We start from the raw sequence: 17,314 nt of genomic DNA on the forward strand, positions 1-17,314 counted from the left end.
TATATAATCTGAAGGGGTAAATCCAGCGAGAGCTGTCTGTATATTTTCTATTTATTCATTGCCTGCACTCTTCACTGACGAGGCCCAATGAAGGCCAAAACGATAGTCTAGGATTGCCATGTTCCATGTTCAGAGAGGGATTGCCTGGTATTTCGGGGCTGGACTTGCCATGTTAGGCAGGATTTTTCTGTGAAAAGCATAATTGGGCTAAAAGTGGCTACTCCCAGGTGATAAATTGCCATGGAACAAGTTAACAAGTTATTGATCTGTTGCTCGTTCCTGAGAAAGTGCTTCTCTTTCTGTATGTATTTGCACTCTGGATTTTAAAATTAAGCTTTGTTTATTATAAAACTATTTAAAGATTATAAAATTCAGACAGTACAAGCCTTTCATTTTATCATATTACATTTATAGGCATCTGCTATGGTTCCTTAATATGTAGAAAATAAACATTTCAAAAATAAAAATGGCAAAACTAACAACAAGAATACATCTCTTTCACCTTACTATGTGACCTTCTAGTGTGCACTAAAATATAAGTAGGGTTAGGCTGGCTGTCCTCTGCAAAAAAGGACAAGGACTAAACATATGTGTTTCCAAAACAATTTATAAGAAAATATGTCAAAACAAAATTAGACAAAGATTTTCTACCTGATAGGGATAGTTGTACCAGCATTGTCGTGTATCCCAAAACCAGGACGTCTGAGGAGAAAAAAAGGAACTATTTCAGGAAATCCACAATTGTTTAAAATGCAATATTCTAAGAGTTAAATATATACCTACTACTGTGCAAGAATATGGCCAATGTAGTATATATTGGCAATATCTTATTTAAAAAAAAAAAAAAAAAAGAGACCGACACAGAGAGAAAACGAGAAATCGAGAGAGAGCGAGAAATCGAGAGAGAGCAAAAACGAGAGAGAGAGAGAGAGAGAGCGCAAAAACAAGAGAGAGAGAGAGAGAGAGAGAGCAAAAACGAGAGAGAGAGAGAGAGAGCAAAAACGAGAGAGAGAGAGAGAGAGCAAAAACGAGAGAGAGAGAGAGAGAGCAAAAACGAGAGAGAGAGAGAGAGAGCAAAAACGAGAGAGAGAGAGAGAGAGAGCAAAAACGAGAGAGAGAGAGAGAGAGCAAAAACGAGAGAGAGAGAGAAAAAACGAGAGAGAGAGCAAAAACGAGAGAGAGAGCAAAAACGAGAGAGAGAGCAAAAACGAGAGAGAGAGCAAAAACGAGAGAGAGAGCAAAAACGAGAGAGAGAGCAAAAACGAGAGAGAGAGCAAAAACGAGAGAGAGAGCAAAAACGAGAGAGAGAGCAAAAACGAGAGAGAGAGCAAAAACGAGAGAGAGAGCAAAAACGAGAGAGAGCAAAAACGAGAGAGAGCAAAAACGAGAGAGAGAGCAAAAACGAGAGAGAGCAAAAACGAGAGAGAGCAAAAACGAGAGAGAGCAAAAACGAGAGAGAGCAAAAACGAGAGAGAGCAAAAACGACAGAGAGCAAAAACGACAGAGAGAGAGAGCAAAAACGACAGAGAGAGAGAGCAAAAACGACAGAGAGAGAGAGCAAAAACGAGAGAGAGAGCAAAAACGAGAGAGAGAGAGAGAGAGAGAGAGAGCAAAAACGAGAGAGAGAGAGAGAGAGAGAGAGCAAAAACGAGAGAGAGAGAGAGAGAGAGAGAGCAAAAACAAACGAGAGAGAGAGAGCAAAAACGAGAGAGAGAGAGAGAGAGAGAGCAAAAACGAGAGAGAGAGAGAGCAAAAACGAGAGAGAGAGAGAGCAAAAACGAGAGAGAGAGAGAGCAAAAACGAGAGAGAGAGAGAGCAAAAACGAGAGAGAGAGAGCAAAAACGAGAGAGAGCAAAAACGAGAGAGAGAGAGAGCAAAAACGAGAGAGAGAGAGAGAGAGCAAAAACGAGAGAGAGAGAGAGAGCAAAAACGAGAGAGAGAGAGCAAAAACGAGAGAGAGAGCAAAAACGAGAGAGAGAGCAAAAACGAGAGAGAGAGCAAAAACGAGAGAGAGCAAAAACGAGAGAGAGAGCAAAAACGAGAGAGAGAGCAAAAACGAGAGAGAGAGCAAAAACGAGAGAGAGAGCAAAAACCAGAGAGAGAGAAAAAACCAGAGAGAGAGAAAAAACCAGAGAGAGAGAAAAAACAAGAGAGAAAAAACAAGAGAGAAAAAACAAGAGAACGAGAGAGAGAGAGAAAACGAGAGAGAGAATCTTATCTGACGACTAGACTGGTCTGTTCGTATGAGATATATATATATATATATATAAAAAAAAAAATATATATATATATATATATATATATATATATATATATTATATTCATTCTATCTCATATGAAGAACAGACCAGTCTAGTCGCCAGATGAGATTAAAATAGCTTTCCCAAAATACAAAAGTAGTTGACACCTGATTTTTTTTTTTCTAAGCACAATTACTGATGGACAACTGAATATAATGAGCTTTGGAGGAGAAAAAGAAAGATAGATAGAAATAAATAAAAATAAAACATTGCAGTAGATATTTACCTGGAGTTTTATATCTTAAAAGGGACAGTCTACAATAAAATGGTTATTGTTTAAAAAGATAGATAACGCCTTTACTACCCATTCCATAGCTTTGCACAACCAACATTGTTTTATTAATATACTTTATTAACGTCTTAACCTCTAAAGTTCTGCCTGTTTCGAAGACACTATAGACAGCCTCTTATCACATGCTTTTTTATTTTATTTTCACAACAGGAGATTGCTAGTACATGGGGGGCCTTATAGATAATATTGTGCTCACTCCCGGGTAGTTATTTAAGAGTTAGCACAACACAGCACTAATTGTCTAAAATGCAAGTCAATAGATAATAGTCATGTGATCAGGGGGCTGACAAAAGATGCTTAGATACAAGGTAATCACAGAGGTAAAACGTATATTAATATAACAGTGTTGGTTATGCAAAACTGGGTTATGGGTAATAAAGGGATTATCTATCTTTTAAAACAATAAAAATTCTGGTGGAGACTGTCCCTTTAAGTGAAGCTAGGTTGCTAAGTTAACAATAGCATCTTGCAAGCACGTTTGTATGATGTGGTGATAATATGTTAATGTCAGTGAACCCTGACAGAAAAGAGAAAAAGTATGAAAAGGAAAAGCAAGAGAGACAGTTAAAGTGGATGTAAATTTTTTATGTATTGACCTTCCAAATCTGTTCTTATGCACTCTTTTAGCAATACCGCATACTTTTTTTATTTATATACTGAACAAGTAAAGTAATAATTACGTTAGTAACTTTGCTCCGTTTTCAGGCTGAGCTCCTCCCTTCCATAACTTCCTTTCTTTTCAGCGCATAACGTCTAGAGCGGTCCCACCCGCTCTATGACGTATTACCCTTGCACGTTCACGATGGCTCCCTTTTGTGCGCACTTTATCATTAAAACTTTATCATTATTTCTGGTTGTGCGATTAAACAGTTGTAATCAGTCGGTCACTTCAAAACCACTATTTCAATGCTCTAAATATATCGTTACAATTTCAAACAGTTTGCGGAGCAGCATAGATACTTACTTGCAGTTCCTGTGAAATACACGGAGGTTGTGGATGCGGGCTTTATATGCGCATGCTTAGAGCGTGTGCGCGCAGCGCTTCGAAAGCCAGCTCAAGGTGGTTATACGCATGCGCATATAAAAGACGCATGCGCAGAAATTGAAAATGACGTTACGAAAAAGGGGCTGGACGCCACGGGGTACGCCACATTATTAGTTTAGGCAAATGTCAATCAATGTAAGGAAAGCGGAACAAAATGGCGGGCGGAGGGAGAAATCGAGACTTTTATAGTTATATAGGTATATACATCGCTATTATATTATGTTTTAACAAAATTCATGAATTAAACTTATGCTAATTTTTGATGATAAAGCAGTTGTGATTGTCGAGTAGCAGTGAGTTTACATCCACTTTAAAGAGCGTGATGGGGAAGATAGAGAGTGTGTATGGTGTATCAAAGCAAAAACAGGTTATACTGTTTAGTGTATGCCAGGAATGTTGCAAGAATTAATTTGCCTGGTTGTGTATTTTTATTTGCTCTGTATATATTTTTCTCAAAAATAATCAAAGTACAATTTTACTGGGAGGCATTTAAATTATAAACGGATTATCACATGCATATCGTTCAATCCCAGCAAAAAGACTGAAATCCTTCCAATGGCATAGAAAATACAGTTTTGTGCATAAAGATTTCATGTGACAAGGTCCCTGGCTTTGCTCAGGGCTACAACTAACAGCTTTAATGCAGTTTGTTGACTACTGCATAAAATGTAACAATATGCTCATTATGATACAGTGAATTAAACATTAGCCATAGTTTATTGGAAGAAAATAGGTTTGCAGTTTGAACTCTGCAATGAAAACTGCACAACTAAAGCTGTGTGGAAAAACTTGCCAATGTTAATCTCCTTAAAATAAAAAAAAGATTTTTTTGGAACAAAGTTTCAGTTTTTAGCACAAAATGATAGCAACAATGACAAGTACAAACAAAAACAGAATTTATGCTTACCTGATAAATTACTTTCTCCAACGGTGTGTCCGGTCCACGGCGTCATCCTTACTTGTGGGAATATCTCTTCCCCAACAGGAAATGGCAAAGAGTCCCAGCAAAGCTGTCCATATAGTCCCTCCTAGGCTCCGCCCACCCCAGTCATTCGACCGACGGACAGGAGGAAAAAAAAAAAAAAAAGGAGAAACTATAGGGTGCCGTGGTGACTGTAGTTAGAGAAAATAATTAATCAAATCTGATTAAAAAACCAGGGCGGGCCGTGGACCGGACACACCGTTGGAGAAAGTAATTTATCAGGTAAGCATAAATTCTGTTTTCTCCAACATTGGTGTGTCCGGTCCACGGCGTCATCCTTACTTGTGGGAACCAATACCAAAGCTTTAGGACACGGATGAAGGGAGGGAGCAAATCAGGTTACCTAAACAGAAGGCACCACGGCTTGCAAAACCTTTCTCCCAAAAATAGCCTCTGAAGAAGCAAAAGTATCAAATTTGTAAAATTTGGCAAAAGTGTGCAGTGAAGACCAAGTCGCTGCTTTACATATCTGATCAACAGAAGCCTCGTTCTTGAAGGCCCATGTGGAAGCCACAGCCCTAGTGGAGTGAGCTGTGATTCTTTCTGGAGGTTGCCGTCCGGCAGTCTCGTAAGCCAATCGGATGATGCCAAAAAGAAAGAGGTAGAAGTCGCTTTTTGACCTCTCCTTTTACCAGAATAGACGACAGAGAAGAAGTTTGTCTGAACTCTCTTGTAGCTTCTAAATAGAATTTTAGAGCACGGACTACGTCTAAATTGTGTAACAAACGTTCCTTCTTTGAAACTGGATTCGGACACAAAGGAGGAACAACTATCTCCTGGTTAATATTTTTGTTAGAAACAACCTTTGGAAGAAAACCAGGCTTAGTACGCAAAACAACCTTATCTGCATGGAACACCAGATAGGGCGGAGAACACTGCAGAGCAGATAACTCTGAAACTCTTCTAGCAGAAGAAATAGCAACCAAAAACAAAACTTTCCAAGATAACAACTTAATATCTATGGAATGTAAAGGTTCAAACGGAATCCCTTGAAGAACTGAAAGAACTAGATTTAAACTCCAGGGAGGAGTCAAAGGTCTGTAAACAGGCTTGATCCTAACCAGAGCCTGAACAAATGCTTGAACATCTGGCACAGCTGCCAGTCATTTGTGTAATAAGACAGATAAAGCAGAAATCTGTCCCTTTAGAGAAATCGCTGATAATCCTTTATCCAAACCCTCTTGTAGAAAGGAAAGGATCTTAGGGATTTTGATCTTATTCCATAAGAATCCCTTGGATTCACACCAGCAGATATATCTTTTACATATTTTATGGTAAATTTTTCTAGTTAACGGTTTTCTGGTTTGAACTTGAGTATCTATCACAGAATCTGAAAACCCACGCTTTCAATTTCCAAGCCGTCAGCTGGAGGGAGACCAGATTTGGATGTTCGAATGGACCCTGTACAAGAAGATCCTGTCTCAAAGGTAGCTTCCATGGTGGCACCGATGACATATTCACCAGGTCTGCATACCAAGTCCTGCGTGGCCATGCAGGAGCTATCAAGATCACCGAGGCCCTCTCCTGCTTGATCCTGGCTACCAGCCTGGGAATGAGAGGAAACGGTGGAAACACATAGGCTAGGTTGAAGGTCCAAGGCGCTACTAGTGCATCCACTAGAGTCGCCTTGGGATCCCTGGATCTGGACCCGTAGCAAGGAACCTTGAAGTTCTGACGAGACGCCATCAGATCCATATCTGGAATGCCCCATAATTGAGTCAACTGGGCAAAGATCTCCGGGTGGAGTTCCCACTCCCCCGGATGGAATGTCTGACGAATCAGATAATCCGCCTCCCAGTTTTCCACACCTGGGATGTGAATCGCAGATAGGTGGCAGGAGTGATCCTCTGCCCATTTTATTATTTTGGTCACTTCTTTCATCGCCAGGGAACTCCTTGTTCCCCCCTGATGATTGATATAAGCAACCGTCGTCATGTTGTCTGATTGGAATCTTATGAATCTGCCCTTTGCTAGTTGAGGCCAAGCCCTGAGAGCATTGAATATCGCTCTCAGTTCCAGAATGTTTATCGGGAGAAGAGACTCTTCCCGAGACCATAGTCCCTGAGCTTTCAGGGATTTCCAGACCGCGCCCCAGCCCACTAGACTGGCGTCGGTCGTGACAATGACCCACTCTGGTCTGCGGAAACTCATTCCCTGGGACAGGTGGTCCAGGGTTAGCCACCAACGGAGTGAGTCTCTGGTCTTCTGATCTACTTGAATCACTGGAGACTAGTCTGTATAGTCCCCATTCCACTGTTTCAGCATGCACAGTTGTAATGGTCTTAGATGAATTCACGCAAAAGGAACTATGTCCATTGCTGCAACCATCAATCCTACTACTTCCATGCACTGAGCTACGGAAGGACGAGGAATAGAATGAAGAACTTGACAAGCGTTTAGAAGTTTTGACTTTCTGACTTCTGTCAGGAAAATCCTCATTTCTAAGGAATCTATTATTGTTCCCAAGAAGGGAACTCTTGTCGACGGAGACAGGGAACTTTTTTCTATGTTCACCTTCCATCCGTGAGATCTGAGAAAGGCCAGAACGATGTCTGTGTGAGCCTTTGCCTTTGAAAGAGACGACGCTTGTATTAGAATGTCGTCCAAGTACGGTACTACTGCAATGCCCCTTGGTCTTAGAACCGCTAGAAGGGATCCGAGTACCTTTGTGAAAATCCTTGGAGCAGTGGCTAACCCGAATGGGAGGGCCACAAACTGGTAATGTTTGTCCAGAAAGGCGAACCTTAGGAACTGATGATGTTCTTTGTGGATAGGAATATGTAGATACGCATCCTTTAGATCCACGGTAGTCATAAATTGACCTTCCTGGATTGTGGGTAGAATTGTTTGAATGGTTTCCATCTTGAACGATGGTACTCTGAGAAATTTGTTTAGGATCTTTAAATCCAGAATTGGTCTGAAAGTTCCCTCTTTTTTGGGAACTACAAACAGATTTGAGTAAAATCCCATTCCTTGTACCGCCGTTGGAACTGGGTGTATCACTCCCATCTTTAACAGGTCTTCTACACAATGTAAGAATGCCTGTCTCTTTATTTGGTTTGAGGATAAGTGAGACATGTGGAACCTTCCCCTTGGGGGTAGTTCCTTGAATTACAGAAGATAACCCTGAGAAACTATTTCTAGTGTCCAGGGATCCTGAACATCTCTTGCCCAAGCCTGAGCAAAGAGAGAGAGTCTGCCCCCTACTAGATCCGGTCCCGGATCGGGGGCTACTCCTTCATGCTGTTTTGTTAGCAGCAGCAGGCTTCTTGGCCTGCTTACCCTTGTTCCAGCCTTGCGCCGGTTTCCAGGCTGGTTTGGTTTGAGAGGCATAACCCTCTTGTTTAGAGGATGCAGAGTTAGAGGCCGGTCCGTTCCTGAAATTGCGAAAGGAACGAAAATTAGACTTATTCTTGGCTTTGAAAGGCCTATCTTGTGAGAGGGCATGGCCCTTTCCCCCAGTGATGTCTGAAATAATCTCTTTCAATTCTGTCCCAAAGAGAGTCTTACCCTTGAAGGGGATATTAAGCAATTTTGTCTTGGAAGATACATCTGCTGACCAAGACTTTAGCCAAAGCGCTCTGCGCACCACAATTGCAAACCCTGAATTTTTCGCCGCTAATCTAGCTAGTTGCAAAGTGGCATCTAAAATATAAGAATTAGCCAACTTGAGTGCGTGAACTCTGTCCATAACCTCCTCATACGGAGTCTCTCTACTGAGCGACTTTTCTAGTTCCTCGAACCAGAACCACGCTGCTGTAGTGACGGGAACAATGCACGAAATGGGTTGCAGGAGGTAACCTTGCTGTACAAAAATCTTTTTAAGCAAACCCTCCAATTTTTTATCCATAGGATCTTTGAAAGCACAATTATCCTCGATAGGAATAGTAGTGCGCTTGTTTAAAGTAGAAACTGCCCCCTCGACCTTAGGGACTGTCTGCCATAAGTCCTTTCTGGGGTTGACCATAGGAAATAATTTCTTAAATATAGGAGGGGGGACAAAAGGTATGCCGGGCTTCTCCCACTCCTTATTCACTATATCCGCCACCTGCTTGGGTATAGGAAAAGCGTCAGGGTGCACCGGAACCTCTAGGAACTTGTCCATCTTGCATAATTTTTCTGGAATGACCAGGTTGTCACAATCATCCAGAGTAGATAACACCTCCTTAAGCAGTGCGCGGAGATGCTCTAATTTAAATTTAAATGTCACAACATCAGGTTCTGCCTGTTGAGAAATTTTACCTGAATCCCATCCTACAAAACCTCCCTCATGACCCCTTCAGATTGGTGTGAGGGTATGACAGAGCAATTATCAGCGCCCTCCTGCTCTACAGTGTTTAAAACAGAGCAATCACGCTTTCTCTGATATGCAGGCATTTTGGATAAAATATTTGCTACGGAGTTATCCATTACTGCCGTTAATTGTTGCATAGTAATAAGCATTGGCGCGCTAGAAGTACTAGGGGACTCCTGCGTGGGCAAAACTGGTGTAGACACAGAAGGAGATGATGTAGAACTATGTCTACTCCCTTCATCTGATGAATCATCTTGGGCAACTTTACTATCTGTGGCAATACTGTCCTTACTTTGTTTGGACGCTATGGCACAATTATCACACAATTTTGAAGGGGGACACACATTGATCTTCAAACATATAGAACATAGCTTATCTGAAGGTGCAGACATGTTAAACAGGCTTAAACTTGTCAAAAAAGTACAAAAAACGTTTTAAAACAAAACCGTTACTGTCTCTTTAAATTTTAAACAGTGCACACTTTATTACTGAATATGTGAAAAAGTATGAAGGAATTGTTCAAAATTTACCAAATTTTCACCACAGTGTCTTAAAGCATTCAAAGTATTGCACACCAGAGCTTTAACCCTTAAAATAAAGAAACCGGAGCCGGTTACAGTTTTAACCCCTCTACAGTCCCAGCTACAGCCTTTGCTGCGACTTTACCAAACCCAGGGAGGAATACGATACCAGATGAAGCCTTCTAGGAACTTTTCCAACTACTTTCAGATCCTCACACATGCATCTGCATGTCTTGCTCTCAAAAGTAACGGAGGCTCAGCCTACAACTGGGAAGGCCCTTCCTGACTGGAAAGGTGTCTAACACAGTGCCTGACGTTAAAAAACGTTCCCCAAGTTTATAAGTGTGAATTACAAGCATAAACATGTATAAAATGCCTAAATAAAGCAATCGATTTTGCCCATAAAAGTGTCTACCAGTTTTATAGCCCATATTAAGCCCTTTATTCTGTTTGAGACTAAGAAAATGGCTTACCGGTCCCCATGAGGGGAAATGACAGCCTTCCAGCATTACACAGTCTTGTTAGAAATATGGCTAGTCATACCTTAAGCAGAAAAGTCTGCTGTTTCCCCCAACTGAAGTTACTTCATCTCAACAGTCCTATGTGGAAACAGCAATCGATTTTAGTTACTGTCTGCTAAAATCATCTTCCTCTCACAAACAGAACTCTTCATCTTTTTCTGTTTCAGAGTAAACAGTACATACCAGCACTATTTTAAAATAACAAACTCTTGATAGTAGAATTAAAAAACTACAACTAAACACCACATACTCTTAACCATCTCCGTGGAGATGTTACCTGTGCAACGGCAAAGAGAATGACTAGGGTGGGCGGAGCCTAGGAGGGACTATATGGACAGCTTTGCTGGGACTCTTTGCCATTTCCTGTTGGGGAAGAGATATTCCCACAAGTAAGGATGACGCCGTGGACCGGACACACCAATGTTGGAGAAATAAAGTGTGATTCATAAACAAGAATACCCTTATAATTTTGCAGACGCTGATTTAAAGTCTAGTCTAAAACAAACTTTCGTTATTTAGATAGGGCATGTAATTTAAACAATTTTCAAATTTACATCTATCACCAATTTTGCTTTGTTCATTTGGTATTCTTAGTTGAAAGCTAAACCTAGGAGGTTCATATGCTAATTTCTAAGCCCTTGAAGGCCGCCTCTCATCTCAAGGCATTTTGACAGTTTTTCACCACTAGCGGGTGTAAGTTTGTGTGTTTTATATAGATAACACTGTGCTCGCGCACATGGACTTCCTAGGAGCCAGCACTGACTGGCTAAAATGCAAGTCTGTCAAAAGAACTGAAATAAGGGGAAGTTTGCAGAGGCTTAAATACAAGATAATCACAGAAGTAAAAGTGTAATAATATAACTGTGTTGGTTATGCAAAACTAGAGAATGGGTAATAAAGGGATTATCTATATTTTAAAACAATAAATATTCGGGTGTAGACTGTCCCTTTGCCATTTGTTTCATTGTTAAGAAAATATTAAAGTGTAGAGGAGCAAGGAAATCTGTTTTGTTGGCTGTTTATGCTTCACATATAAATTAAAGTTGCAGAAATTAAATATGAGACAATGTAGCACATTATTAAAGGGACACTAAACCCATTTTTTTTCTTTCATGATTCAGATATAGCATGCAATTTTAAGAAATTTACTCCTATTATCAAATTTTTCTTTATTATCTTCCTATCTTTATTTGAAAAACAAGAATTTAAGTTTAGAAGCCGGACCATTTTTGGTTCACAGCCTGGGTTGTCTTTGCTGATTGGACAGCACCAATGAACAAGTGCTGTCCAGAGTCTGAACCAAAAATTGTCTGGCTCCTTAGCTTAGATGCCTTCTTTTTCAAATAAAGATAGCAGAAGAACGAAGAAAAATTAATAGGAGTAAATTAGAAAGTGGCTCAAAATTGCCTGCTCTGTCTGAATCATGAAAAAACTAATGAAAAACATAATTTATGTAAGAACTTACCTGATAAATTCATTTTGTTCATATTGGCAAGAGTCAATGAGCTAGTGACATATGGTATATACAATCCTACCAGGAGGGGCAAAGTTTCCCAAACCTCAAAATGTCTATAAATACACCCCTCACCACACCCACAATTCAGTTTAACGAATAGCCAAGAAGTGGGGTGATAAAGAAAGGAGTAAAAAGCATCAACAAAAGAAATTTGGAAATAATTGTGATTTACACAAAAAATCATAACCACCACAAAAAGGGTGGGCCTCATGGACTCTTGCCAATATGAAAGAAATTAATTTATCAGGTAAGTTCTTACATAAATTATGTTTTCTTTCATGTAATTGGCAAGAGTCCATGAGCTAGTGACGTATGGGATAGCAATACCCAAGATGTGGAACTCCACCCAAGAGTCACTAGAGAGGGAGGGATGAAATAAAAACAGCCATTTTTCGCTGAAAAATGAATCCACAACCCAAGATATAAATGTATTCTCATAAATGAAAAGAAAAACTTAAAACATAAGCAGAAGAATCAAACTGAAACGGCTGCCTGAAGAACATTTCTACCAAAAACTGCTCCCGAAGAAGCAAATACATCAAAACGGTAGAATTTAGAAAATGTATGCAAAGAAGACCAAGTTGCTGCTTTGCAAATCTGATCAACTGAAGCTTCATTCTTAAAAACCCACGAAGTGGAGACTGTTCTAGTAGAATGAGCTGTAATTCTCTAAGGCGGGGCTTGACCTGACTTCAAATAAGCTTGATGAATCAAAAGCTTAACCACGAAGCCAAGGAAACAGCAGAAGCCTTCTGACCTTTCCTAGAACCAAAAAATATAACAAATAGACTAGAAGTCTTCCTGAAATCTTTATTAGCTTCAACATAATAATATTTCAAAGCTCTTACCACATACAAAGAATGTAAGGATCTCTCCAAAGAATTCTTAGGATTAGGACACAAGGAAGGGACAACAATTTCTCTATTAATGTTGTTAGAATTCACAACCTTAGGTAAGAATTTAAATGAAGTCTGCAAAACCGCCTTATCCTGATGAAAAATCAGAAAAGGAGATTCACAAGAGAGCGGATAATTCAGAAACTCTTCTAGCAGAAGAGATGGCCAAAATAAACAACACTTTCCAAGAAAGTAGTTAATGACCAAAGAATGCATAGGCTCAAACGGAGGAGCCTGTAAAGCCTTCAAAATTAAATTAAGACTCCAAGGAGGAGAGATTGATTTAATGACAGGCTTGATACGAACCAAAGTCTGCACAAAACAATGAATATCAGGAAGTCTAGCAATCTTTCTGTGAAATAAAACAGAAAGAGCAGAGATTTGTCCTTCAAGAAACTTGCAGACAAACCATTATCCAAACCATCCTGAAGAAACTGTAAAATTCTAGGAATTCTAAAAGAATGCCAAGAGAATTTATGAGAACACCATCAAAAGTAAGTCTTACAAACTCGATAAGTCTTTCTAGAAACAGATTTACAAGCCTGCAACATAGTATCAATCACTGAGTCAGAGAAACCTCTATGACTAAGCATTCAATTTCCATACCTTCAAATTTATTGATTTGAGATCCTGATAGAAAAAATGGACCTTGAGATAGAAGGTCTGGTCTTTATGGAAGTGGCCAAGGTTGGCAACTGGACATCCGTACAAGATCCCCATACCAAAACCTGTGAGGCCATGCTGGAGCTACCAGCAGCACAAACGATTGCTCCATGATGATTTTGGAGATCACTCTTGGAAGAAGAACCAGAGGCGGGAAAAAAAAGCAGACTGATAACACCAAGGAAGTGTCAATGCATCCACTGCTTCCGCCTGAGGATCCCTGGACCTGGACAGGTACCTGGGAAGTTTTTTGTTTAGATGAGATGCCATCAGATCTATTTCTGGAAGCCCCCACATCTGAACAATTTGAGAAAACACATCTGGGTGGAGAGACCATTCTCCCGGATATAAAGTCCGATGACAGATAATTCGCTTCCCAATTGTCTATACCTGGGATATGAACCGCAGAAATTAGACAGGAGCTGGATTCCGCCCAAACAAGTATCCGAGATACTTCTTTCATAGCTTGAGGACTGTGAGTCCACCCTGATGATTGACATTTGCCACAGTTGTGACATTGTCTGTCAGAAAAAAAATGAAAGGTTCTCTCTTCAACAGAGGCCAAAACTGAAGAGCCCTGCGAATCGCACGGAGTTTCCAAAATATTGATTTGTAATCTCGCCTCTTGAGATTTCCAAACACCTTGTGCTGTCAGAGATCCCCAAACAGCTCCCCAACCTAAAAAGACTTGCATCTGTTGTGATCACAGTCCAGGTTGGACGAACTAAAGAGGCCCCTAGAACTATATGATGGTGATCTAACCACCAAGTCAGAGATAGTCAAACACTGGGATTTAAGGATATTAATTGCGATAACCTTGTATAATCCCTGCACCATTGATTCAGCATACAAAGCTGGAGAGGTCTCATATGGAAACGAGCAAAGGGGATCGCGTCCGATGCTGCAGTCATGAGACCTAAAACTTCCATGCACATAGCTACTGAAGGCAATAATAGAGACTGAAGGTTCTGACAAGCTGAAACCAATTTAAATTGTCTCTTTTCCGTTAGAGACAGAGTCATGGACACAGAATCTATCTGGAAACTTTAAAAGGTGACCCTTGTCTGAGGAATCTAGGAACTTTTTGGTAAATTGATCCTCCAACCATGTCTTTGAAAAAACAACAGTAGTTGAATCGTGTGAGATTCTGCAGAACGTGAAGACCGAGCAAGTACCAAGATATCGTCCAAATAAGGAAACACTGCAACACCCCGCTCTCTGATAACAGAGAGTAGGACACCAAGAACCTTTGAAAAGATTCCTAGAGCTGTCGCTAAGCCAAAAAGGAAGAGCAACAAATTGGCAATGCTTGTCTAAAAAAGAGAATCTCAGAAATTGAAAGCAATCTAGATGAATCGGAATATGAAGATATGCATCCTGTAAGTCTATTTTGGGCATATAATGCCCTTGCTGAACAAAAAGCAGAATAGAGCTTATAGTCACCATTTTGTAAGTTGGTACTCTTACATATCGATTCAAAATTTTTAGATCCAAAACTGGTCTGAATTAAATTACTTTCTTTTGGACAATGAATAGATTTGAATAAAACCCCAGACCCTGTTCCTGAAACGGAACTGGCATGATTACCCCAGATAACTCCAGGTCTGAAACACACTTCAGGAAAGCTGAGCCTTTACTGAGTTTGCTGGAATGCGTGAGAAAAAAAAAATCTTCTCACAAGCGGTCTTACTCTGAATCCTATTCTGTACCCCTGAGAGACAATATTCTGAATCCAATGATTTTGGACCGAATTGATCCAAACATCTTAGAAAAATCTTAATCTCTCCCCTACCAGCTGAGCTGGAATAAGAGCCGCACCTTCATGCAGACTTAGGGGCTGACTTTGATCTCTTAAATGGCTTGGATTATTTCAATTTGAAGAAAGCTTCCAATTGGAAACAGACTCCTTGGGGAAGAATTAGGTTTCTGTTCCTTATTTAAGAACAAAAACGGACAGAAGCTTTAAATTTACCCTTAGATCTTAGCTTGAGGCAAAAAAACTCCCTTCCCCCCCAGTGACAGTTGAAAATATTGAATCCAACTGAACCAAATAATGTATTACCTTGGAAGGAAAGAAATAGCAATCTGGACTTATAAGTCATAACAGCATTCCAAGATTTAAGCCATAAAGCTCTTTTAGCTAAAATAGCTAAAGACAGAGATTTAACATAAATTTTGATAATAACAAAAATAGGCATTACAAATGAAATTATTAGCATGTTGAATCAAGTTAACAATGCTAGACAAATCATGATTCGATACTTGTTGCGCTAAAGTTTCCAACTAAAAAGTTGAAGCAGCTGCAACATCAGCAAAAGAAAGTGCAGGCATAAGAAGAAGACCTGAAAATGAATAAGCTTTCCTTAGATAAGATTCAAGTTTCCTATCTAAAGGATCTTAACAAGAAATACTATCTTCCGTAGGAATAGCAGTATGCCCAGCAAGAGCAGAGATGGCCCCATCAATTCTGGGGATCTTTTCCCAAAACTCCAATCTAATTGCTGGCAAAGGATACAATTTTTTAAACCTTAAAGAAGGAATAAAAGAAGTACAAGACCTATTCCATTCCTTAGAAATCATATCAGAAATAGCATCAGGAACTGAAAAAAACCTCAGAAATAACCACAGGAGGTTTATAAACAGAATTTAAACGTTTACTAGCGTTAAAATCAAGAGGACTAGTCTCCTCAATATCCAATATAATCAACACTTCTTCAACAAAGAACGAATGTACTCTATTCTAAATAAATAAGTAGATTTGTTAGTGTCAAAATCTCATCAGAAGAGGATAATTCAGTATGTTGTCGGTCATTTGAAATTTCAGCAACTTTATGAGAAAAGACCTTTACATTTATTAGAAGGCAGGATGGCAGACAAAGCCTTCTGAATAGAATCAGCAAAAAAAATTCTTATAAATTCACAGGTATATTTTGTACATTAGATGTTAAAAGAACAGCAACAGGCAATGTATTATTACTGATGGAAACATTCTCTGCATGTAAAAGTTTATCATGACAACTTATTACAAACCACAGCTGGAGATATAATCTCCATAAGATTACAACAAATGTACTTAGCTTTGGTAGAACTGTTATCAGTCAGCAGTATTCCAACAGTGTTTTCTGAGACAGGAACAGATTGAGACATCTTGCAAAATGTAAGAGAAAAAACAACATATAAAGCAAAATTATCAATTTCCTTATATGGCAGTTTCATGAATGGGAAAAAATGCAACAGCATAGCCCTCTGATAGAGAAAAAAGGCAAGAGGCACATAGGAATGGAATTTAAATTCTGAAAATATTTTGTGCCAAGAATGACGCACAGAGAAAAAACTTTGGCGCTAACAATATCCGGAAATGACACTCGCGTCATTGACGACGCAACCTTGTGAAAGGACTCGGCGTCGACAAAGACGCCTGAAATGATGAATTTGAGTCATTGAACGTAACTTTGCGCCAAAAAAATCTTGCGCTTAAAATGACACAATATAGTTTGGCATTTTGCGCCCTCGCGAGCCTAATTCTGCCCGCGAATTTAAAATGACAGTCATTTGCAAAAAGACTATACCCCAGGTAAGAAATACATATTCCTAAAAAAAGCATTTCCCAGATATGAAACCGACAGTCTGCAAAAGGAAATATACTGAAACCTGAATCATGGCAAATATAAGTACAATACATATATTTAGAACTTTATATAAATACATAAAGTGCCAAACCAAAGCTGAGAGTGTCTTAAGTAATGAAAACATACTTACCTGAAGACACCCATCCACATATAGCAGATAGCCAAACCAGTACTAAAACGGTTATCAGTAGAGGTAATGAAATATGAGAGTATATCCTTGATCTGAAAAACAGAATTTATGTTTACCTGATAAATTACTTTCTCCAACGGTGTGTCCGGTCCACGGCGTCATCCTTACTTGTGGGATATTCTCTTCCCCAACAGGAAATGGCAAAGAGCCCAGCAAAGCTGGTCACATGATCCCTCCTAGGCTCCGCCTACCCCAGTCATTCGACCGACGTTAAGGAGGAATATTTGCATAGGAGAAACCATATGGTACCGTGGTGACTGTAGTTAAAGAAAATAAATTATCAGACCTGATTAAAAAAACCAGGGCGGGCCGTGGACCGGACACACCGTTGGAGAAAGTAATTTATCAGGTAAACATAAATTCTGTTTTCTCCAACATAGGTGTGTCCGGTCCACGGCGTCATCCTTACTTGTGGGAACCAATACCAAAGCTTTAGGACACGGATGAAGGGAGGGAGCAAATCAG

The 17,314-nt window shown here is 39.7% G+C and overlaps 1 protein-coding gene across 2 annotated transcripts in view; it reads right to left on the reverse strand.

Moving 5' to 3' along the window:
* The window catches only part of CERS5 (ceramide synthase 5), a 251,544-nt gene that overhangs the window by 85,534 nt on the left and 148,696 nt on the right, over nt 1–17,314 (reverse strand). For both annotated transcript variants that reach the window (XM_053708354.1, XM_053708356.1), the window contains exon 5: nt 652–702. In XM_053708354.1, coding sequence (XP_053564329.1) covers nt 652–702 — 51 coding nt within the window. The remainder of the gene's footprint in view (nt 1–651; nt 703–17,314) is intronic.

This window comes from Bombina bombina, chromosome 3, assembly GCF_027579735.1.
Source record: "Bombina bombina isolate aBomBom1 chromosome 3, aBomBom1.pri, whole genome shotgun sequence".
Lineage (NCBI taxonomy): Eukaryota > Metazoa > Chordata > Amphibia > Anura > Bombinatoridae > Bombina > Bombina bombina.